The sequence below is a fragment of the Pseudochaenichthys georgianus genome, chromosome 1, assembly GCF_902827115.2.
Source record: "Pseudochaenichthys georgianus chromosome 1, fPseGeo1.2, whole genome shotgun sequence".
Classification (NCBI taxonomy): domain Eukaryota; kingdom Metazoa; phylum Chordata; class Actinopteri; order Perciformes; family Channichthyidae; genus Pseudochaenichthys; species Pseudochaenichthys georgianus.
In genome coordinates, this window is record NC_047503.1 from 18,893,019 (window position 1) to 18,919,028 (window position 26,010).

The following is a 26,010-nucleotide window of genomic DNA, read 5'->3' on the forward strand; positions in this document are numbered from 1 at the left end:
AGAAATGAAGTATTTGTACTCCACTACTTCCCACCTCTGTACATAAGCTCATTAAAATCAACGACTTTAACATAATTAGTGGTAAAACTACAAGACTACAGCACGGTCGGCCAGTCTCTTCCTGCTTCTCTCTGCTTTCAACATTCCTGACAGGGCCAGGCAGCTGCTCCGACACACAATGGCTGACATGGCTGCAGTTTCCAATCACCACCTCCACTGGCATGCCCTCTGCCCTTCAGCGGGGCAGTATATATAGCCAGGGGAGATGAGTGGAAGGCCCCTGGCAGCCAAAATGAAGTCTCTGCTGTCTGTGTGCTGCGTGCTGTCTCTGCTGGCCCTGTCTGCTGCAGGTATGACTGAGTTTGGGTTAATATCTTATTTTTGTAATGATATTTTAGGGTTATAGTGCTGTGGGGTGCGTGTATGGACTAACATAAGCAGGCATTGTGTGTGTGAAATATCCAGTGCAGTTGGATATCTGAATCTAGAAGTATTTGGTCTGTCTTTGAACACATCATAGCTTTGAGTTGATTTTAGAGGTCATAAATGAAGGAAAATAATATAAATAAGATATTTGATCAAATGAGTACAAATGTTCAATAATAAAAAAAAGTGTCAGTGCAGTGCAGATCTCTGTATCAGGACAGAGGCGTGACACCAGCTGATGGAAACAGTCTGCTGGCTGCTCATTCGCTGCACTGACCGAGTGACTTGGACTCGCTACAAAGAGACACTCTCTGCTGTGGCCAAAGCAAAACCTGGCAGAAACGTTAAGTTTTCCCACTGGATCTATTTCAGTCTGACTGTCTTCTCAAAGCATTTTGCATTCATGTGTACAACTCAGTCAACGCTCAAGAGAGGACTTTGGCATTTCAGTTGCTTGTTGTTTTACAAGCTTACCTTTTATTCTACGTCATATCAATGAAAACACATTTGACCGTAACAGATCGGATATTCACTAGTGATTTGTAATTTAGCCTATTACAATTGTTTCTCTGCTTGTTTCCACGTGTTTTAAAGAAGTGACTTGTCATACTTGGTAAAAGCTGAGGCAGAAAATACCCTTGTCTGTCCTTCTGCTGGTTCATTTTGGCCTCTGCAAGTTGCCGTAGTCAGGTGTCAGCAGTCAGTCAGACACAGTCACCAGATACCGTGGTCACCTCACTGATACGCATCTCTTTAAGACTCAGGAACAGAGGCGGAGTATTAGTCAACGGGCCCCTGGGTGCAGACATTCGGAAAGCCCCAACACCTTTCCTACATGGCAACAAGACTCTAGGCAATATAGTTGTTTAGCCTCTGTTTATTGTTGTTTTGTGCCTCTTTGTAGTCCTTTTGTGCCTCTTTATAGTTATTCTGTGCCTCTTTATAGTTGTTGAGGGTCTCTTTATAGTCGTTTTGTCCCTCTTTGTGTTTGTTTTGCCCCTTTTCAATTTGTTATATCTCTTAACAGCTATCAAGCATCTCGTTAAAGTTGCTTCATGTTTCTTTTTTGGTAATTTTGAGTCTTTTCAAGGTTTGTGCGCGTGTCATTGAATTGCATTTTGTAGGGGAAGGCCAGGGGGACCCTGACACTTTGGGGCCCTAGCTGGGCCTGGTAGTCACGTTCAGTAATCCATCCACGCTCAGGAATTCACTATTTACATCATGTACATACACACACACACACACAGACTTACTGAGGTACACATGCCTGCAATTAAGAGGCAATCAAAAAGTCATAAATGAGAACAAACGAACTCTGTGTTCTGTTTACAGCTAAAGTCAGTGATGCATTCAATGTCTTAATAAAGTCCCATCAGCCCCCGCTGTCTGACTGCTGAGCTGCTAATCTGTCGTTCCAGTCAGCAGGCTCCGTGTCCGGGGGGATGTCCCCGATAAAAACAGGCATGAGAGAGCTCAGCTGAGGGCCGTAGCTTTAGTAGCAACAGTTGGACTGTTTAAAGTAACACAATTAGGTAATCAAGCGCTATTAGAAATTGAATTGAATGTTAATGGATTGAAGTAGTGACAGAAGTGAATTGTCAACGCCTCGACGTGTGTGAGAGTGGGCATGTCTCAGAAAGTGTCACATTTGACAAGTTTATTAGCAAGGCAGTCAGAAATAGTGTGTACCCTTAATCAATAGGAATACATGCTGAAATGGAGGAAATGTGTTTTTTGAGCCAGAAATGCTAAATCATTGCTGACTGTACGATGGTCTTTCCTAATGTTTTTGTTTTAGGCACTGATGTGTGAACATTAGAATTGTGCACGTGTTTGAGCATATTAATCGTCCATTATTTGGGGTATCTTCATTATCCATAACTATGAGTGTGAAATCACCGGAAAGTCCGCCATGTTGCACTGCCATTTTTCTACTGTAGCGCAAAAAAGACAAACTAACTTGGGCTTTAGTGTGGGTCTTTTTTACATTTATCTCACTGTAGTTCGCCACTAAACTTCTAAAGGGAGGGGTAAGCAGCCTCACCGCTGGATGCTGCCAAATCCTACACATCTTATCATTCCTCCCGGCTCTGAAGAGTTACACAGTAAGCAGGGTGCATGACATGAGAACTAGTGCTGATGCATTTATGTTCTTGCTCTTCAAAGAGATACCGAGTCACACACTGTCCCCCAGCGTTGCAGGGAATGTGAGCAATAGTGCAGCAGAGGTGCAGGCCAGCTTCATGACAATCACAGGGAGGAGAAGAGCGCAACACCCCCTGAAAATAGAAGGGTAATTATCCCTCCTTCTTTTCACCCTCTGACTCATTGTGGCTATTTCTATCTCCAAGATGAACCATGCAGAACCCAGGCACCTGTCCCACTCTGTCCCCACTACACTGCGCTCTGCCCAGGCAGCAACGTGAGGAACCACCAGAGAGGCACATTGCACTAAACTTTCACAGTGGTAGAAGCGGATAGATAAATGTTTTTGTAAGATAAGCATGCTCTGACTTTGATACTCCCACAATGTTAAGGATTAAGTTAGTGGCACATAAATTATTGAACAGGATATGCATAATATTGATGGCTGAGGAAACTCAGGTTATCAATGGCAATCAATTTCAAACCAGCAATGATCATTGCTAACAATGGATCAGATGGCTTTTTATAAAGTCAAAGAGCACAATTCGACTCACTTAGAACCATCACCAAACTCTTTTCCTTAGCTCGAGCAAGCGTTTTAGTCCATTTTGGCTCATTGTTTTGATTTTGCAGTCGCAGCATGCACGTTTTCAGCAAATAAATAACTTAATGTTTACTTTATCTGCCCAGCACTAATTGGCAGAGTTAAAAAACGAAAGAATTTTAGCAGTAAAAGAACTAGATATTTGGTTCAGGATTTTGCGGAGACCCATACTAGACTTTGATTTATAAGGGGGAAAGAAACAACATTCCAAATCAATGCTAAGGTTGCTCTGCTGCAATGATAAACTGCTTTCTTTAGCAAATATGAATTATATGAACTTTATATTGGGATAATATGTCAATATAATGTTGATGTTAATATTATAGATTGTTTTGCTGTACCAAAGTAGTCAAAAAGACACATTGGTGCTCCTTAAAACACAACAAATGTTTCTGTCACTCTTCCTAACTATGTTAACGTTACTTTATTTTAGCCATCACTGGTCACTGCCATAGCAGAACATGATCCCTTCACCTAATCCATCTATTTCAAGGCATGCAGTGCGAAGAACAACCAGTACTCTCAGCTTGTATGATTTGAATGGCCTTGTTGTTACATTATTTATAATTTGTTATACGTCCCATGCTCTTATCCTCATCAAGATGCATATGCTTCCCAGACAAACCAGGCAATTGGATAAAAGCCAGAGAAAATCATCACAGATGACGTAAAGTAATGTCAATATAACTTTGGCAACCCATCTTCACCAACGCACTTTAGGATCTTGGCTGCTCTTCATGTAACAACGTGGAAGATTCTGTAGCACTATGTCTTTGGACAGCATCCAATCCTCCTTCATAGTTCGATCAGAAGAGCTACGAGGGAGGCAGGCTCGCACCTCAGCCTCTGCCAGCGACAGCAAGGAAGACTGTCTCTTAAGTTCAGCAGACCTTTAATCCCCATATGTCTGCAGAGCTGGTTCATGTGTCATATGTTATACTTTAGCTCTTGAAATATCTTGATTTTGGGACTTTAAATCTCAACAATTATTAAAATTGTGAACAGCAATTTCCCAGCCGAGCACCGGACTTTGGTGTTACTTGAAGGTTTGAATGGGTTCATAATACAATAAACAGCTATAAGTAGATTCCGTAATTGGCTTTTGCTTAGACCTGGAATAGGACCATACTTTTGCTAAAAGTCAAGAACAAAATGTCTTTATCCACCCAGTTTGCTTGTAGCATAGATGCTTTAGGAACAAGAACTTGATGTTCTCTGTGCTCACTAACACTGGTAATTCCCTCAGAAGGCGATAAGCTAACAAAACTTCCAAAAGCTCAAAGAGCATTACATCTTCCATCTTGCTTCAAATATAAATGATAATATAAAGAAGCAGCTGATGCATGGTTTGGTGGTGTCCTCTTCAAGGCTTACGCTGGTACTTTCACATCCACATTTCAAAAATAAAGCATCTGATAGCCATAGCCAAAAAAATATCAAAATATCTACATAATATCTGAATAATGAACTTAAAAAAATAAAACATTGTGTTTTTGACTACCAGGACCCTGGAACACATAGAAACATTGTTTATGTTTTTGAAATTTAAATGTTTTTTAATCACTATTCTCACACAGGTGTTTTCACTAGTTGCCTGATTAGACTGTAAGCGTGTACAAGCATCGCTTTACTGAAACATCTCTCATTCGCCTTTTACTTGTGTTATACCTGTCAGGGCGGGACATCTTACACTGATACTTTCCTATTGGTTCAACGTTTTGTAAGATCATGTCATATCTAGCATTACTCCACCATAGCTTCAACCTGACATATTAAAGATATATTAAAAATACCTGTGACTGTTTGGCACATCCTTCAAAGACTCAGGACTGTGGGCATATTTGTTGGTTGTCAGTACTTTAAACTTTCTTAGTTTAAGTACATGAAAATTAGACAATTTATTTACTGAAAATTGGATTTTATTTAGTTTAATAACACCGCAACAAATGATAATGTGAAAGGAGGTCACTCGCAATGATGACCTAGATATTACGACCAAAATATGTAGCTACACTTTAGCTGCAGGCTTTTGTTAGCCTGACTGTAAAGTGAGTTGTTGTCCAGGTGCAACTTTACTGTTTTTGTTCACTCTCACCGCTCTCATAGGCCCTTTCTCATTTCTCTACTCCCCTCCTCGACTCCCCTCCTTCGACTCCTATCCTCGAGACTTAGTCCCGCCCACAGGAGATGACAGCCGAGGAGCCGATGAGGGGAACCGAGGAGAGAGGAGGGGAAGCAGCAGGCGGTTGGCCCGTCCACACTACAGCGTCGACAGCGACAGATATCCCGCCGTTCATTTCTAAATTGGAGGAGAAACTAATTATCGCTGTAGCAAATCACCCGGTTTTGTATGACCAGACCCTCTTCACCTACCGGGATACAAAGCTTCCTAGCCTTCTGAGCCTACATACCCAGGGCCAGTGGCCTTAATGCACCAGCGCTACAGTTGAATTTTCTACTGCAACACTCCCCACACACACACACACACACACACACACACACACACACACACACACACACACACACACACACACACACACACACACACACACACACACACACACACACACACACACACACACACACACACACACACACACACACACACACACACACAGTGCACCCGCGACTGTAACAATGACGGCTCGATAATCAGCTCACGGCATATAGGTGTAAGCAGGGGTAAAGTGCTATTTTTACAAGTGGGGAATGGACCTCACGTCCTCTAGGAGGGTCCTCACCTCCTCTGGGGGGGTCCGGGGGCATGCTCACGAATTTAATAAAAATAATAATTAAAAAAAAAAAAAAAAAAAACATATCTCTTGGGGGTGCTTAGGGGGTGCTTTGGCAATCCTGGGGGGTGCTTCAGCAGGGTAGCTGTGGCAAGTCCTTCCGGCATATGCCACAGATGCCACAACTTGCCGAGGCATCTGCCGCTGCTCAACAGGAGTTGCTACAAGATGCCAGAGTAAGTGAAGTTCTCATTCATAACACTCCGTTCGATGTCTCACTATGGGATGCGCCTCATCGCGGAGCAAACAGAAGCATCAATCTCATTACGCCAATCCTGATTGGCTGGTGATCTTGACGTCAGCGTCAGGGAAATCACCCCCTATAAGTAGCTTGCGCCACAACGCATGCGTCATTCAAACACCTCTTCTCGCTTCAGAGCACATCTCTATAGTAGCCGGACAAGCTTCACTGTCCACAGACTGAACCCAAATACCCATTTCGGTCGACGGGTGCTCGCCGGCTACTCCTTCTGCTTTGCAGGAAGACGGTAGTACTAACGCTGTTAGTAAAAATCGACCTCGCCCTTCTCTTACCCGAGAAAGTACGGTAGGTCCGATTTTTCAAGCTAGCAGCACACCTGTTGCTAGTTCGCTCCCTCTCAACCGACACCACGGTAGCGAGGACGTTTTTTTCTTTTCTCTTCTCCACGGAGGAAGAAAGGATTAAAAGAGCACACTGCCACACCAGTCAGTATTCTCCGGGAATAAAAGACCCACACCGTCCTTTTCTCCGGATTAAGGACAAGGTGGTAACATCTTTTCTCCCATCCTACCTGTCAAGAGCGGGCCCTCTCCACGCCACGAGGCGAACAAGATGGACGCCCCTCTCCCTCACACCAGAGGAGTCAGGGACTCGGTGGCTCGACTCGGTGGCTCGACTCTGCGGCTGCGGGTTGAAGATCTCGGGCACAGACACACACCAGGTCTGTTCGTCCTGCCTCGGGCTGGAACACGCCCGAGGCGCTATCGACAACCCCAGCTCATGCGGACATTGTGTCCGCTTCACCGTTAACGGCCCGTCTACACTACAGCGTCGAAAGCTCCAATCTGCTCCAATCTGCCCATTCACTTTCAATGGGGTGACGTCACGTAGCCGCACTTTTTCGCCGAACTGAATTGTGGGTAGCAGAGCGGTCCGTCTCAGGCGTCTCAGGCGACAGAAGTTGAACAATGTTCAACTTCTGTCGCCTGAGACGCCGGAGTAGCCAGCGCCAGCCAATCAAATCCCGTTTCCCAAAATCTGACAGCTGAAGCCGTAGCCAATCAAACCGCGTCTAAGCTGGGAGAGATATCCCGCCGTTCATTTCTATATTTCAAAAAAAGTCGGAGGAGAAACTAACTATCGCCGTAGCAAATCACCCGGTTTTGTATGACCAGACCCTCTTCACCTACCGGGATACAAACCGGAGGAACCAGGCATGGAGGGAGGTGGCAGAGACAGTGGGTGAAACTGGTAGGTTTTCGCCTGTTTGGGGAGTTTATATATATATTGCTCCCATACAATCCCCGGGGGTTTTTGCTTTGTATGTCGGGGGCGGGAGATTCATGTGATTGGTTGTTGGTCGTGTTGCTTGAATAAAATCCCCAAGCTCCAGACACGCCCAGCTCCAAGCTATTTTTGGAGCTGTAGTGTGGACGCTCCGTACGAGCCTCCGCCGACGGTTAGCACGACAAGCTAGCCTGTCGGAACAGGACCCCCCCATGTCCATGGACCCGCCGGCCGGCAGTCAAGAACCCCTCTCCGTGTCGGTCTGGGGCTCATTATCTGCGATGGCCACAGAACCGGAATCCCGCGCCCTGGCAGGCCGAGACCCGGTGACGACAAGACACGCGGGAACGGATTCCCGCGTTGGGGCTCCCGGTTAGACCTCACCATGGTCTCACCCGCGGAGGATGTCCTCAGGCCTGACTACGAGGAGGACGAAGAGGAGGACGCCCTGGCGTTCCTCCTGTCCAAGTCGGATGAACAAGAAGAGGACACCTTCATGTCATCGGCCCAGGCTGCAAAGCCTGGAGCGAGGGCTGCTCTCCCGGGCGATAGCACACCAGCTTCGCCCGGTCTGAGCATGGACCTGCAGACCATGTGCAAACGCGCTGCGGCCAGACTCAACGTCCCGTGGCCTGAAATGGCCAAGGAGACCTCCAGGTCCCGCTACGAGGGAAAACATCTTCCCCAAGCAGCGAGCAAAAAGAGGCAACTCCTTCCGGTCTTCCCGGAGATGTTGGATGAGGTGTCGGTCTCGTGGAGAAACCGGCCCTTCAGCAACAAGGTCCCAATCCAGGGTGCCTCCTCCCTAGACTGCGACGGAATGGAGAAGCTCGGCCTGCTCCGCATACCGCCCATGGAACCGCTGGTAGCGGCCCGTCACCGAGCAGGAACCCCACGCTGCCAGCAAAGTCGGACCGCTTTCAGTCTACAATGACTGAAAAGTCCTACAAAGCTGCAGCGTTGTCCGCCAGGGCCCTGAACGTGTCCTCGCTGCTAACCGCTTACCAAGCGGAGTTCTGCGAGGACCTGTCGGGTAGCCCGGGGGCAGCCACTCTGGACGAGATGGCAGCGGTCACGGACATTTGCCTCCTTGTCCAACGCTGCGCCATCCAGGCCACGAGCAAGGTAATGGGGATCATGGTGGTGCAGGAAAGAGCGAGATGGCTCAACCTCACCAACCTCCCTGACCGGGAAAAGGAGGATGTGCTAGATATGCCCATCGTTCCCGAGGGAATTTTCGGCTCCGCTCTTGCCTCCATGCAAAGGAGGTGTGAGACGAAGAAGAAGGAGAACGAGGCACTCCACCTCTGCCTCCCTCGAATCCAGGCTTCAGGCCCGAGGGCGCAGCTAAAAAAAATGAAAACAAATCAATAAAACCAATAAACAGCCCGTCAATTGTTCCCCTTCTGAGAGCAGCTACGGCATCTCTCAAAAGGCGGATTACTGACGGGTCTGTGAAGGCACCACCGCCACGCGCACGTGCAGTGCCGGCTGGGGCCGGTTCTCTCTCTCCTAGAAAGAAGGGTTTTATCTATAATGCCGCCGAGCAGAGTCAGATTACGCAGACAAATGTCCTCGTAAAGCACCCGCTCAACATGGGTCTCATAATAAAACTAAACCCCGCGCGCCACGGCGTGCGGAGAGTATTGGTTATTATGTAATGCGTAGTGGCACTACACCCGACTTTTCTAGTGCGAGACGCGCCTACGGGTGCTGTCCTTTCACGGAAGGTGGTCACCACGGACGCATGTCAGACAGGCTGATAAGGTATTTACGAAGGTCGCCCAGTGAGGGGTCTCTGGAGCAGAGACCTCCAGCGGGCGCACGTAAATCACCCGGAGCTTTTAGCGGTGTTCCCCACCCTAAAACGCTTCCTGCCTTCTCTCAGAGGACACCATGTCCTCGTGAGGACAGACAACACGATATCGTGTATGAACCGCCAAGGGAGGTTGCGTTGTCTCCAGTCACACACACTGGCACACAAACTGATCCCTTGGAGCGGCAGACGTCTCCTCTCTCTGAGAACGACACAGGTACCGGGAGTGATGCACCTCGGGACAGAACTACTGTCCAGAGGTGCACCACTCTATGCAGACTGGACTCCACATCCAAGGATCGGGAGTCCGCTGTGGGTGCTTTACGGCGGAGCCGCGTTAAATCTGTTCGCATAAAGAAAAAATGCTCAATGACAGCTGTTGTCTTTAATGCGGGGATGCACTCGTACACGATTGACTCTTCTGTACTCGTTCCCACCCCTGGCTCTGATACCCCCAACTCTGGCCAGAGTGAAGGAGCAACGCCACACACTTATCTTGATGGCCCCGCTCTAGGCCGCAACGTACGGGCTGGCGGAGATATATCAGCTGTTGTGCGGGCAGCCATGGCAGCCCCCACCACGCAGGGACAGATTGTCTCAGGTGGGGGGGGCGATCCTTCACCCACGCCCAGAGCGCGGGGCACTATAGGCCTGACCCGTGAGTGGTACAATCTGAATACAGTGGGACTCCCTCAGAAGGTGATAAACACTATTCAGAGTGCGAGAGCTTCCTCCACCAGGTCTATTTACGACTGTAAGTGGAGGGTGTTTGAGGAGTGGTGCCTTCAAGAAGGGCACATCTCTTTTCAATGTCCTGTCGGGGTGATTTTATCATTCCTACAGGACTTGATCGATAAACACAGAGCTTTCTCCATGATCAAGGTGTACCTGGCTGCTATTGCTGTATGCCATGTGGGCTTTGAGGGTAAGACAGCTAGCCAACATCTGCCGTTTTATGAAGGGAGCTCGCAGGCTCCTCCCTGTCTCCAGGTCGCTGGTGCCCTTATGGGACTTGGCAGTGGTTTTAAATGGGCTCAGAATGACCCCATTTGAACCCCTGGAAGGAGCTGACATGAAACATCTGTCACTCAAGACAGTGCTGTTACTGGCCCTGGCATCCGCCAAGCGGGTCAGCGATATCCATGCACTGTCTGTACATCCTTCATGCACTCAGTTCGCCCCAGGGCAAACGAGAGTGTTGTTGAAGCCCAACCCTGCCTTTACACCAAAGGTGGTTGGTTCGTGTACCCCAATTGACATTGAGGCATTTCCTCCGCCGCTGGTTTCCTCCGGGGAGCAGCAGCAGGATCTATTGTGTCCAGTCCGGGCTTTACACACATATATGGACAGATCAAAAGAGCTTCGTCTTAATGACCAACTCTTTTAGTCCTGGGCTAACCCTCACAAGGGCAAGCATGTTACTAAGCAACGGCTCTCCCACTGGATTGTGGAGGCAATTGCTTTGGCCTATACGAGTCAGAGTTTGCAAGCACCTTCGGGTCTGCGGGCTCACTCGACTCGGGGCCTGGCTACATCCTGGGCTTTGTTCAAGGGTGTTTCCATCCAAGACATCTGTGCAGCAGCGAGCTGGTCCTCGCCGCTCACTTTTGTCCGCTTTTACAGGCTAGACGTCTCCGCTCCAAGTGTGGCCCGAGCACTGCTGGGCACCTTGTTGAGTCGGGACTCTACCTGTTAAATTCTGGTTGATCGGTGATTTTCGATATAAGCTCGTCTGGCAATACGGGAGCTACAATATCCCATAGTGAGACATCGAACGGAGTGTTATGAATGAGAACTATAGGTTACTTACGTAACCCCAGTACTCAGAGTAACATGAAGTGAGATGTCTCAGCAGACGGCCCTCCTTGCTATGGTGAAGCGAGAAGAAGTGCTTATTTTGAATGACGCATGCGTTGTGGCGCAAGCTACTTATAGGGGGTGATTTCCCTGACGCTGACATCAAGATCACCAGCCAATCAGGATTGGCGTAATGAGATTGATGCTTCTGTTTGCTCCGCGATGAGGCGCATCCCATAGTGAGACATCTCACTTCATGTTACTCTGAGGACTGGGGTTACGTAAGTAACCTATAGGTTTACTGTAGCTGCCACTTGCCTTCCGTGGCAAATGCTGCTATTTAAAATATGCTATGCTAAAATAAACAAACGTACTATATTTATGATGAAATATTGGCGAGTGAGGGTTGCAACGCCCTTGGCAATTGTCGCTTCTTGAGGGGAGTTTCCACTGCTTGCTACGATAAACCAGGTGTATGACTAGTAAAGACAAATAATTAACAAATAAACATCTGTATTGACACAGCAACGTGTACACTGGTGTTATTAGACTTGGCTACAGACTTAGGGCAGCTGTAACTGATTGCAGTTGCCACTGCTAGTGAGATGCTAAGTTTACTTTATAAATTAGGCAAAGGACAGTTATATTTGCCCCATGTCTTCAGCAGCAGCAGGCCATTCACTTTGATTTGATCCAGTTATGAAATGTCATCATTTCGACAATAAAGAAATGCTACATAAACGTTATCTTGCACGTTTTATCGAACCATCTCCGTTTCTAACTTTCAATATATTTAAAAAGAGATCTCTCTCTCATCTGCGTGCGGGGGCGGGGCCTCACAGACATGCTGCTGCGCTGTGCACACAGTTCTGCCGGTAATGAATATTAGGATTAGTGACGTCACCCCATTCAAAGTGAATGGTGAAGCGTCAACGCACGCCGCTGTGTGGACGGGCCGTAAACGTTCTCTTACTCTGGCATCTTGTGGCAACTCCCGTTGAGCAGCGGCAGATGCCTCGGCAAATTGTGGCATCTGTGGCATATGCCGGAAGTACTTACCACTGCCTGAAGATGCCACGAAATGAGCCAGGCCCGACTGCGCATTGAGCGTGAGTGTATGGGTCACGCAATTAACCCATATCTCACGCACTCACGCCACACTTGCCTTTCCTCACGCTAAGTTGTCGTCCAAAATAAATGTATATAAATATACAAATAAAGTGAAGGAACAGCAAACCGAGCGGTCTGCGAAATAAGAAATAAGTTCTTCTGGCTTAGTTCAGTAAAGTTGGAACGATATTGGGAGATTCTGATTTCACGGATCAATAACTCATGAACAAAACGTTATTCAGACACAGATGACGTCTCCTAAGTACCGTGGCAAGGAGTTTGGAAGAATATGCTTTTGAATAATTTTGGGGAATATTTATAATGTAAAATGTTCAATAAATATGGCATCATCTTAAATAACTTTACTATTAGGCTATATATTTCTACCAAACTCACTATTTGCATTGTTGTTGTTAGCATCTGGTTAGCTAGCTGCGCTAACGGATAGAAGCTGTTTCTAAAACAAGGAAAGGGAAAGCTCTGTCCTGTCAGACTGAGAGAGATAACTACAGCTCAGTGAGGTAAGGGACTCTCTGTTTAGATAGTTAACTTTAGTCTAGTTATCTCAGTGGGTCTCAAACGTTTTGGTCACCATTTATGAGAATAAATGAAAAACAGTTATATGACAGTAAAACAAGAATACAGTTTAAAAGGTGAGTGATTTGTAAAATATCCATAAAGAAAAAGAAAATCTGTTTACAGTTCTGTTTCATATGGATGTTGAGAGATGTATACTTAAATTCATGTTGCTCTCAAAGTGCACCAGGTTGATGCATTTAACTTCAATATTAAAAAAAAAATCTTCCCGGGGGAGCATGCCCCCTAGAGGAGGTGAGGACCCCCCCCCCCCCCCCCCCCCCACTTATAAAATAGCACTTTACCTCTGCTTACACCATTATGCCATTTTATATGCCATGAGCTGATTATCGAGCCTTCATTGTAAGAGTCGCGGGTACACTGTATGCAAGTATTCCACTGTAGCGCCCGGTACATTAATGGGAAACAGTTTGTACATGTTCAATACATTTGTAACACTGTACATGAACGTTTCCTTTTTCAGTTCACCAAAAACTCCAAGCTGAACTCAAATGTTGGCAGCCCTGACTACCTGCTCAGCACCTAACAGCTCGCAGCTCAGTTAGCGGCTAGCTTGTGAACATAACATTGCATTTAGCAACTAAAAGGAATCTCACAGCTAAAAGTCAGTGCATATTTAAATTACATTCAGCAGGTAACCTGGAAATCGACTTTAAATATAATATTATTGTTACGCTCTAACTCCTAGTGTGCAAATGAAGTGCTCTTGTCAGCAACTTCCTTAGCATTAGCCTGTTTGCTTGCGAAAGGAGTTGATCCTGAAACCTTACAAACGTGTATAACCCTGGACAGCTGCCTACAGCCATTAGTCTTTATCTTGCATGCTGCTGACCCTTCTTGTAACATGAACTGAACATACATTTAGCGGCCTCATATCACACGGTGTACCACTACGCGTCCCTCAGTCTCAAGTTATAATTAAACAGAGGTCACTGTTGCATCTAATGTACATGTAAGAATGTGGTGTAATAGAGAGGGAGTCCCCTGTTTTAGCTGTGATTGTTTTGAAGCCATGGCAACTATAATTTACTGTATGATTCTAAAGGATGGGGATGCCTGTTCGCCAGGATGTGACCTGTGTGTGCGAGCAGCTTGATGAGAAAAAGCACAAACCTATATTTGACTTTGATATTGAGGGAACTTTGTCTATATTGAATGACATACTTAATGTATATGTATTCAAATATTGCCAATAGCTTTGCAGTTTTTTTATGGTTGAAATGAAAATAAAATTCTATTTTTGTGGAGAAACTCTGAATATAGTTATGTTTTGTTAATAAACCATTATAACATTTTATATGAATATTTTCAACAAGTTTACATTTTAGCCTTAGGCCAAATATAGGCCTAGATCGGTTTTGTCCTTAATACAGGTCAAGCTTGAAACATCCAATAAAACAGACATTCATATACTTTTCCTTCCTCCCTTTTAATGAGATTATGTTTGCAATATCAACATATATTTCACATTAAGAATGTATAGAGGGGACATTACAGTCACCAGTGTTTTGGGAGTCAGTCAAAAGCAGCATTGTGACACAGAAATGGCCCCAGAAAACGATATTAAATATAAAAAATTAATACGTCATATATGTATAAAATGGAAATGAATACATTATTATGTTCCAAGCCACCCTGCCCACACAGCACTCTTCTTTTAGATCCGCCAAACAACTGTCTGCCGCAACTGTCCATCGTACGTCTGCTTCAAATAGTCCCCGCTTTAGAGTCACCATTCAAGGAGCTGAAATGTGAGTCTTAAATCTAGGAGGTGCTGGATATCTGCTCTGTTCTTGCAGTGACTGAGCACACTGGTCAAGCAGTGACGTAACACACAAAGGTGATCGACCTTCAGAGACTCAGCTGGTTTGCACGGTGCATCCTGATGGTCAGATTATTTCCAACGATTTTTCCATAAAAAAACTCATAACATCAGAGATAAACTTTACATTTGAAATCCGAGATCTTATTTGTGCTGATTGAAGCGCAGATTAAAATGTTTCCTCCTCTTGGGTCTCCTGGCAGGGTCCTCCGTCCACAATGAGGAGCCTCTGGTGCATCTGCAGCTCCAGCAGCCGGAGGGAGACCTCTTCTCCTGTGGGTGTGACACAACAGAGGAGCACAGCAGCCAAAGCTCCTCCAATGACACCCCGGCCCCTGAGAGGGCCCTGTGCCAGCCCTGCACACCTCCATCAGCTGTAGATACTGAGGAAGAGCCAGCAGTAGCCTCAGAGCATGAAGAAGAGGAGGGTGAGGCAGCTCATGTGGAGGAGGATGCTTCCAGAGAGGAGGTAACAAGTGATGGACAGGAAGAGGAAGTAGCATCTGAGGCTGCGGCTGAGGAGGAGGAAGAGGTAGCTGTTGAGGTTGTATCATCTGAAGTTGAGGAAGAGGAGGAGAACATTGAGGAAGGAGAGGAAGAAGGTGAACCTCAGGAGGAAGTTGCTGCTGAAGAAACAGTTGAGGAACCAGAAGACACACAGGATGAGACAGAAGCAGCCGCTGAGGAGGAGAGTGTGGAATCTCCTGAGGATGCAACTGAGGAGGGGGTTGCAGAGGCTGAACCAGAACCAGAAGCAGAAGCAGAACCAGCTGAGCTTCCTCAAACAGACACAGACCTTGAAGAAACCGAGGCAGAAGTGATTGCAGAGCCTGAACCAGAACCAGAGGTGACTGCAGAGCCTGAACCAGAACCAGAGGAGGTTGCAGAGCCTGAACCAGAACCAGAAGTGATTGCAGAGCCTGAACCAGAACCTGAGGCGGTTGCAGAGCCTGAACCAGAACCAGAGGTGACTGCAGAGCCTGAACCAGAACCAGAGGAGGTTGCAGAGCCTGAACCAGAACCAGAAGTGATTGCAGAGCCTGAACCAGAACCTGAGGTGGTTGCAGAGCCTGAACCAGAACCAGAGGTGGTTGCAGAGCCTGAACCAAAACCAGAAGTGATTGCAGAGCCTGAACCAGAACCAGAGGTGGTTGTAGAGCCAGAACCAGAAGTCATTTCAGAGCCTGAACCAGAACCAGAGGTTGTTGCAGAGCCTGAACCAGAAGTGATTTTAGAGCCTGAACCAGAACCAGAGGCGGTTGCAGAGCCTGAACCAGAACCAGAAGTGATTGCAGAGCCTGAACCAGAACCAGAGGCTCTTCCTGAAGTGGAGCCAGAGCCTGTTGTGGAGGATGTCACACCAGAATCTGTTGAGGAGGCGGTGGAGGAGGCATCAGTGGATGCTGTTGAGGAAGCATCTGCTGTTGCCGAGGAGGTGACGGTGGAGGAGGTGACAGTGGAGGAAGTGACGGTCGAGGAGGTGACGGCGGAGGAGGTGACCGCAGAGAAGCCTGCACAGCTGAAAACCAAAGGTACACAAAGATAACACCATCTCGTTTTGTAGTATGTCATTAGTCTCTCTTTAATGTTACAGTTTAGGCTCTCTCCTGTCATCTCAAAAAGAAAAACTGTAACAGATTTGCAACTAAAGGGACTGGGTTATACAAGTTCTCTGAACTGTATGATGATTTATTTATGATTATCTTTGATAAAAGTTATTTTGAATCCTATTTACTAGGCTAACAAAAAAACGAATAGGCCATAGGCTTCGCTGTTGCAACAAACAGTGGCTAAATTGTTTTGAGAATCACAACGGCAATCAGAAATGTATACATTCAAATAACATTGGGGAATTCTGATAAAGTAATACAATTTAATTTTGTCCTTGCTGAGTTAAAATGTAGCTAAACAGGAAGTTAGTCGAATTAGGGCTAACTAAGTATTAATAAGGGTAAATATCTGTTGCTCAATGACCTGACCCGTTCTACTGATAAATAATGTTATTTTATAAACCACAATTAACCTTTCTTTTAGGGCTCTGCCCAAAGGAGAGAATACTCAATACTAAATCAACCATTATTATCATATATGACAACGATGAATATAAATACATGTTGCAATAATATTTTTGGCCTTATCATCCACTTAAATCTTTGACACAAATCTACACCAACGTCTTGCCTTCATCCCGTCAGAGGGTCCGAGCAGTGACAAGTCGAGCAGCAGGGATCCTGTTGCAGTAAATCTGTCCCCATCCAGTCGGCACTTCTGTAATCAAGGGAGTCTGATGCCTGGGTGTTGATGACACCTGCTATGAAAGATGATGGCTGAGTCTTAAAAGAGTTTCCCATCTCTTAATTTGAACCCCTTCACCATCTCAATCATTGCACTTGTGTGAGAGTCATTGAAGGTTGTTTAATGAAAAGGGGTTTTATCTTTTAAGTTTTAAAGAATTATTGGCTGTGCAAAGTAATGTATTTCAAGTAGAGTAACAATTGTATTGATGTTTCAAGTTTAAGTTTGAGATGTCCAAACACAATTTTTGGGAAAATATTCTGTCATGGCCAAAGTCATGGCCTGTATTTTGAAAGGAGGACATACATTTCAATACAAATAATTTACACAGAGATAGAACCAATGTAACAAAAAAGAAAAAAGAAGCATCAATATACAATCTTAATCCTTAGCAGGTGATTAAGACACATTGCAACACTAAAACTATTTTCTCTTAAACAATTTGGATAATAGCTACAGGAAAAGAGAACAGCTGAGTAGAACATAGAAAACCAATCTTCGAAAACATTATATTATTACATTTAATTAACATTAAATAACAGCAAAGGTCTCTATATTATTCTCTCAGACATGCATAACCCTGACAATGACACTATGTGTAGCTGCAGACCTCTGGTACAGAAATACACAAACCTAAATAGCAGAGGAAAGGAATAGACAGCTGGATGACCACCAGCATGAATGACATAACAGTTGGCCTGCACTGTCCCTCACAACTCAGGAAACTGTTTACCCAGGGCGAGAATTCTGTTTGTAACCATGTTGGTAGCCAGGGGCTTTCGACCTTAACTGACAACCTGTTCCTCCAATCAGGGCGCGAGGCATCAGCCCGTAAACTGAGGGACCGCTCCCACATCGAGGACACACTGCGATTGGCTACTGAGGATCCCTCAGATGAGTTCTCAGGTGAGGAACAAAGACATCCTAAAGTTATAAATGTGAGACAATATGAGATTTGCAATTTCTCTGCCCACTCTTACTTGCACACACAAATGCACCCAGGTACTACATACACATACATGCACACAGAGAAACCTACACCCTACTAATCAAAATGTTATAACTGCTGTGTTTCCCAATGTTTAAAATGACTTTCGGAGGTTGCTGTAGAAAAGCCTGAAGCTCTGTATTGAAATAAAGAATGTTTACAGCTTTTTTCTCAATGAAAAACAACCCAGATGTGTCTGCATGTGAATGAAAGGAAGTTTGAGACAATTTGGGGGGATTTTCTACCGAAACTATTCTGAAAATTGCTTCATGATGTCTAGGTCCAGGGGCTGTCACGTGTGAGTGTGTGCACTGTACTGATGTGTTTATGCTATGAGTGTACAGACACGTCTGGAAGCAGGTGATTAATCAGTGCAAATGTGTAACTCAAGATTCATTTCAGAGAGGCCAATGTGGCGCAGCAGAGCAGTCTTTCTAATCACCTCAGCTCCATTCAATAAACTTTATGAGGGCAATTCATCATGCAATGCCAAAGGAACTGTTGTAATCAGTAATGGTAGCAAAGGCATTAATAATACTCTTGTCCAAAATGTCTTCTCACCATTACATCCCAATTATTACATCTCTCTCTCTCTCTCTCTCTCTCTCTCTCTCTCTCTCTCTCTCTCTCTCTCTCTCTCTCTCTCTCTCTCTCTCTCTTTAGCTGATATGAAGAAACTATTGAGCATCTACCACAATGCCATCAAGCCAATGGAGCAAGCCTTCAAGTACAACGAGCTCAGGCAGCATGAAGTCACAGGTAACCCAGCCTACACCTGCATCACAGCCTGTACAGAAGCATTTACAGTAGTTTGTCAGAATAGTAAAACATCACAAAATGTGAAGAAGATAACATTTGCAAACATGTTACAACCGTCATCAAGAAACTGCTAGCTATCATAGTGGTATAATTAAAGTCAAATAGCCATGGCTAGCTAGCTAACGTTTTAGCCATAGCATACAGTTACACCCTGTTACTGTTAAGTTTACGTCTCATAATTTAAGTCACAATTAACGAGATTGAAACTGGTTTTGGGGACCCAGTTAAGTATCCTCCATGAAATCCACATTTTCGGTGGTTAAAGAGCTAACAGTTGGCTAGGTATCAGTGTAACATAGCTAAAAACTAGCTCATGGACTCATGTACGTCTAAGTTGACACTTCAGAAGGTATTTTAACAGCACTCCAGTCCTTCCTGTATGACTTGCACTCAGGGACAGAGCAGTAAGAGGACATAATGTCAAGCGTAAAATGCTTTGCAACAAAGCTAAGCATGGAAATCAAGATCGCAACACTTATGGCTTTACAGGCCCACTCTGGCAACCCTTTAATCAGGAACGGCGTGATCATAATTTTGAATTCACTCGTGAGATTTTGGTTTTTACAATACATGAAATGTCAACCAGGACCAACGTGGGTTAAGTATCTCGCACAAAGACATGTTGGCTGCAGGGTCTGGTGATTCAACCCCTGACCCTGTGATTGGTAGATAGGTTGCCCACTTATCATCTGAGCCGCAGCCACCAATAAGTGGTAAAATGGTCGTCTGACACTTGATCACTTCATTTACCAACAGTGTAATGTAAGAGAAAAATGTAGCCAACATTACTATCCAACAGAAAATCCACTAAGCACTCCTCCCAGTTTTTTTATCAGTTCACCGCACCATGGTTTGATAAACTGGAGTTGCACAGTGATGCACAAATAAAGTAATGATTAAGAAGAACTAGAGCCAGACTTTATTCAAGCCAGGCGGAGAAGCACAATAAGGACTCTGTCTGCTGAAAATGAAAGAGAACGCTGTGTGGGCCAGACTTCCTACAAGTTTGTTCCATTGCACTTGAGGGCAGGAACATTATTTATACCAAGGAGCAGGATGAAGTCTTCAAACTGTGACATGTGACTCCGGGACCCCTTGTGGTGCAGAATGGAAAGACATGCAATGTCAGGGAATATTAATATTATATTAATAATAATTGAATATAAAGAAAATAATAGAAATCCACAATAATATCAAATAAGATGGGAAATAAAGTACATTTGTTAAAATAAGATTGAGGGGGAAATAGGGATGAAACAGAATACATACAGTCAGATGCATAACATAAGATGGGAAATAATAATGCACATTTTGTATCAAGTAAATGTTGTTATGTTTACCCCTTTTCTCTAAACTCTTGTCTTGGTCACTCTGCAGACAGTGAGATCACCTCCAAGCCCATGGTTTTGTTCCTGGGACCGTGGAGTGTCGGCAAGTCCTCCATGATCAACTACCTTCTGGGTCTCCATGGTACTCCACAGGAGCTTTACACAGGTTCGCACTGATTTGTTGAGTTGTTGAAAATCATATTGTACATGATTGTACAGTTATGAATGCATAATAAGTTAGTTATGATGTAGTTAAAACAAAATTGGATGATTGTCATTTTTTTGTTGTGGTTTGGACTGAAATAAATTATGGGTCAAAATTGACCCGCGAACACCATGAACGGTAACAGCTTTCGAACACAACACAAGGGTTAAATTGAAGATGTGTTTGTATGAGAAAGAATGTGTTACACAATGTCACTTTGAGGTATATTGAACTGCTCATGAAGGGGTGAAATATGCAGGAAACAACATCCTTTTTAAACTAGAGGTAATACAAAATTGTTGTTTATATATATCACTATCCATCTGTTCCTCCAACAGATAGCTAATAATAAGGTCAATGAATGTATTTATAGTAATGAAATATAAGCTAAATATCTGTAGTTAGTGCTGAGGTGTAATTCAGTCCATCAATTATTTATTAGCGCATGTAAACGGCAACACATGCTATTTTTTGTGGAAAAATTGCTAGATATCTACAAATGTAACCATCAAACCACTGAGAAAAAAAAACACTTTTCTGTACAAATTTTATAAAATCCTCCCCCCCCCTTCTTCCTCCACCAGGCGCTGAGCCCACCACCTCAGAGTACACGGTCATAATGCACGGGGAGAAGTTCCGCTCCGTAGAGGGCATCGTCATGGCAGCAGACAGCTCTCGGTCCTTCTCACCTCTGGAGAAGTTCGGCCAAGGCTTCCTGGAGCGGCTGGTCGGCATCGAGATGCCCCACAAGCTGCTGGAGAGGGTCACCTTCGTCGACACGCCCGGCGTCATTGAAAACCGCAAGCAGCAGGAGAGAGGTGACCATTAATGGAAATGTTTTGTACACCAAAGTTGCAGATAACCAAAGGACCTGTAGACTGAGTGCCAATATCTGCAACATCAAACATTCAACAGTGATTACATGACACACAGAATCAAATCAACCCACACACCGCCTGCATGTAAACACTTTATAGTTGTTGTGAGTCTCCTGGTGGTTTCTTGTTGTTTTTGTCTCTTTGTAGTCTTTGTGTATCCCTTTATATTTGTTTTATGTTCCTTTGAGGTAATTTTGGGTCTCTTTCTAGTTGGTACGTGTCTCTTTTAGTGTCATTTTGTACGTTTAGGGCACAGGGGCCCTTAAACTTTGGCCCCCCGGGCCTGTCAGTATTCCATTCATACTCAGGGATCTTTGTGTGCACTTCATGTGCTATTTTCTCAACCACAAATTCAGAAACCCATTGAGAAGTTGCTGCCTGTTATATTATAAAATAATACACAACGCAAAGTAAATAACATAGGGTCAGTCTTGCTGCCATTCAAAGAGCCAACACATTAATGTGTGCATTGTGTCTCCTCTCTCCCCTTTCCTCTTCCTCAGGTTACCCCTACAATGATGTGTGCCAGTGGTTCATCGATAGAGCGGATCTGATCTTCCAGGTGTTCGACCCCACCAAATTGGATGTGGGCGCGGAACTGGAGATGCTCTTCAAGCAGATGAAGGGCCGCGAGTCCCAGATTCGCCTCATCCTCAACAAGGCCGACAGTCTCTCCACCCAGAACCTGATGAGGGTGTATGGGGCTCTGTTCTGGAGCATGGCGCCGCTGATGAAAGTCACGGAGCCTCCTCGGGTGTACGTCAGCTCCTTCTGGCCTCAGGACTACGCTGCAGACACCAGCCGGGAGCTCTTCATGAAGGAGGAGACCTCTCTGCTGGAGGACCTCAACCAGGTCTGACTGCGTGACATGTTTTGTTTACAAAATTATACAAAACACAGCATGTTTTTTTGTAAATGCTTTATTTAACACCAGCTTCATTCAACCTAAACTCATTTAAATAAGGTCTCTGAGTTAGAAAACAGAGGTTATTTTAGCTTTTTTTAATATATATATATATTTTTTTTTTTTCTTCTAGTAATTTTATATAAAAAAATAACAAATATGTTGGCTTACTTATAATGTAACCATACTGCATACAACATTTCTTCAACTACCATTGCATAAATGAAAAAATGATAAAAGCAATTGTTTATTATTAAATCGGGGGTTGATTACAATAGTCAAATATACAATCGGCACGTATATTAATCTACAATAATGAGTATTTATTATTACTGATGCTAAAATTATCGCTTTTCAGATTCGTGGGATTATAATAAATGGGCCTCAGATATTTAAACATTTTTGAATCCTTTATCCTGTCTTTGAGTGTGATTTTTTATTTTAAAAGTAAACATACAGAGAGACTTTCCAAAGCAACATCCTAATAGTTGGTCTTTATATAATCGTATGAGTGCTAATCAAAAGCAAGCCAAATCATGGCTTACAAAACACTTCCAATAAGCATCTTGTCTGTTGTCATCATCTCTCTCCGTCTCCATCTCTTCTGATTCCTCTCTCCTCCCTTACAGGTGATTGAGAATCAGATGGAGAACAAGATCGCTTTCATCCGTCAGCACGGCATCCGTGTGCGTATCCACGCCCTGCTGGTGGACCGCTACCTGCAGACCTTCAACGACAAGCTGGGATGGTTCAGTGACCCCTACGAGGTTTTCCAAGACATTGTCAGCGACCCCGACAAGTACTACATCTTCAAAACCATTCTGGCCAAAACCAACGTCAGCAAGTTTGACCTGCCCAACAAGGAGGCCTACCAGGACTTCTTCGGAGTGAACCCGGTGTCCGGCTTCAAGCAGCTCTCCTCCCACTGCAGCTGGAGCGGAGGCTGTCTGCTGGAGAAGCTGGAGAGGGCCATCTCACACGAGCTCCCCGCTCTGCTCAGCAGCGTCAGCAAGGCCGCAGACAAGCCTGCCCCAGTGAAGGCTGCACCCGCACCTCCACCCCCCCTCCCCGGCACCTGTGAGGGTCCCGGGTGTGAGGAGAAACCCAAGAACCGCTGGAGGAAGCAGTGAGATGTAGGAGAGGGGTGCAGGAGGAGGAACAGAGGAGGCAGGAACCAGAGGGTTTTCTGAAGTGATCCTCACTGCTGTGATTTTCAGAACTGGGTATAGGGAGACCATGTGGGGACAGAGAAAGAGAATAAATGTGGGTCAGAATACTTCTTTCTGCCTGTTTTTACCTGGATGGAGTACCAAATAGATTATGACAGTTCAAATTCATTGTATACCGAAAGTTATACCCCAAGTGATTTTCACCTACTTTTCATCAACCATCTAGTGCACATTGTCCTGTAAGACACCTTCTGGTATTAAGATCAAATTAAGGTCAAAACTAAAAGTAAAAAGTGACATATTGTGGGAGTTTGGATGGAAATAAAAGTAGTAAAAGAGGCCTCAAGTCAACTTTCCATCTGAAGCTGTTGCTGTCTGCAAAATGTGAGGAATGTCTGCAGGAGAAACAAACTTCCCAATCATTACAACAGGAAAATCCCAGACCTCTATTTCCTTTGTTACCTTCCATGTTAATGAAATCTGAGAATGAATGTTTTTCTCACTGTTTTTAAGTTTGTACATTATTTATTCAAGTGTTCTCCTTCTAAAACAGATGCTGGTAGCGGTTGTCATTCACCAGTCATACAGTTGATGCTGCAACTCTTTTGTCTGCTGTGTTGTTTGCGAGGGCGGAAGATTGAGTTTCAACTGCTGTGTTTTTACAGTTAAACCAGGGTAGGTTATTACCGCTTCAGGAAGCTTATTTCTTTTCATAGGTGGGAGAATACAATAGAAAGAAGCTTGCTCTCGCAGTCGTTTATTGAGCAGAACCATGTTTAGTCCCCACATTACTGCATACTGTACTGTTTTCTTTATTGTACTATTCTACGTTAATAGTAACATCTTTTATTTAAGCATTTCTCTGAATACAACCATGGTGTCATTTAAGCGTAGCTTTTATTTGAGTTTGCATTTAATGCCTCTGCCCTCTGAACTGTTGCTAGTTTTACCTGAACGCGGCGGCATACCACACGGGCATTTCCTTTGAATATTGTAATCATTTTCTTTTTCTTTTAGGTCTGTTTGTAAAATTACTTCTTTTGAGTAAACAACAACAAAAATGAATCTACGTGCTTGGATTTCTTTATTGAAGGTTACAAAGACATTACAGATTAAAGTATTTTCCATGGATACGATACATAATTCATATAACTTGGTTGTTCAGCTGCAAAATGCAACGAGAGCGGGCTTGGGAAATATGGGCCAATTGCAAAAGCAGCAACTCTCATCGTCACAACTCACAATCGATTTGAGAAACTACACCTTTGGAAATCAAATATTGCAGACTAATTGGTTCATAACAATAAACATGATTGAATGTGTAAAAGCTGGGAGAGCACACATCAGTCTACAACCACAATAAAATAAAATGCTGTTTTTCATTAGTTGCTGATAAATAATGTCCTGCAGTGACTGAAAACAGCCACAAGGAGGCGCCTACGTTCAATATGTTGGACCCACAAACTGCTGAGTGAGTTGTAGAGGCAGACTGAATTATATTAGTGTTATTAATGCAGGGAAAATAGAAAGCAAAAGACTGTTCCTGGCAACAACAAAAAAAGTACTTTATTGCAGCCACTTACGTTACAAATAAGTTGTGTGACTTGTTTCATTCATCCTGCCACATTAAAGGTGGGGTAGGTAATTCACTTCAAAAACACTTTTTGTTATATTCCATGGAATGCTCTTAACATAGCAATGAATACATTAATGCTTTGACAATAAATACATACAAATATTTCATCTGTGGAAGCCGTAGCACACAAACGTATCTCGTGCCCTCATTGGTCATGTGCGCGTTCTTGTGTGTTGGAGGAGGGGCTCTGTAAGGAACTCTGAAGGAAGGGGCAGATTTTTTTGGCTGCGTACTTTCAAATTCTAGCGCACTCGAGCTGGTTTCTCCATTCTTACCTACCCTACCTTTAATGCAAAAACATTTTTAAGTTAGTACCAAACTAGAACATTGATCAGCACATACAACAATATAAAACGTTCCTTCTTCTTCCAAACATATTCTATTAGCAATCATACTTCTCCAGAAGGGGGGCAAAACACATTATTACAGGACAATAGATAGGCCTATACAATAAATCAATATTTTTCTCTTGGTGGCTGGATCATAACTGTTAGTGTCAAATTCAATAAATATTCACAAATATTGTGACATCCTGTCCATTGCCAGACATTTATTTACCATGAGTGGGCTAGATTACCTTTTTAGAGTTGAGTTAAGAATCTGACATCATTTGTGCACTTGGAGGCCTGTGAATTTAAAGGTTGTGTTATGATTTCTGTAATTAAAATATCATCATTTGTTTGAAGTAAATCTAAGTATAATAAAGTAAACTGAAACATGTTAAGGTTTCATGAAATCCACGATACAGCTGGGAATAAAGCACCCAGGCTTTTCAAAAAGACCAAATGTAAGACAAAGTCCTCACCCTGTAGGAGCAGAGTAAAGCCGAATTGTCACCATATTCTTTAGCAGCGTGTCACTTCACTGGTAGTTCTCTGTCCTGCAGCTGAACCTGAGTTTATTGCGATGGCCAATACACAACACAATACCACATTACCCACCACAATGACCCAAACACTCACGTGAAGCAGGGCATGAACAAACATGCATATCAAATAAAAGTGTATATGTAAATATGAATCTTATAATAAAATATGTTAGCTAAGCAGACAATGTTTCCAGATTAAAGCACAATGTTAACACAGACTTATCAGTGCTGCTTTAACTCTTCAAACAGGCCTCTTGTAAGCTCTCGAACATAAGCACACACACACACACACACACACACACACACACACACACACACACAC

The 26,010-nt window shown here is 44.3% G+C and overlaps 1 protein-coding gene across 1 annotated transcript; it reads left to right on the top strand.

The window, feature by feature from the left end:
* The first annotated feature begins 240 nt into the window (after positions 1 to 240).
* Positions 241 to 24,249, top strand: LOC117466060 (uncharacterized). The gene is made up of 8 exons (XM_034109228.2): positions 241 to 350; positions 14,802 to 16,130; positions 17,707 to 17,799; positions 18,545 to 18,640; positions 20,078 to 20,194; positions 20,818 to 21,051; positions 21,615 to 21,964; positions 22,645 to 24,249. The coding sequence occupies exons 1-8, from the start codon at positions 266 to 268 to the stop codon at positions 23,143 to 23,145; spliced, it is 2,805 nt and encodes a 934-aa protein (XP_033965119.1). The 5' UTR covers positions 241 to 265; the 3' UTR covers positions 23,146 to 24,249.
* The last annotated feature ends 1,761 nt before the right edge of the window (positions 24,250 to 26,010 follow it).

Bases quoted from the DNA above. Each gene is read 5' to 3' on its own strand.
- LOC117466060 (XM_034109228.2), top strand. From the start codon at position 266: ATGAGTGGAAGGCCCCTGGCAGCCAAAATGAAGTCTCTGCTGTCTGTG. The intron at 16,131-17,706 runs GTACACAAAGAT...TCCTCCAATCAG, and splicing joins TGCACAGCTGAAAACCAAAG to GGCGCGAGGCATCAGCCCGT. The intron at 20,195-20,817 runs GTTCGCACTGAT...TTCCTCCACCAG, and splicing joins TCCACAGGAGCTTTACACAG to GCGCTGAGCCCACCACCTCA.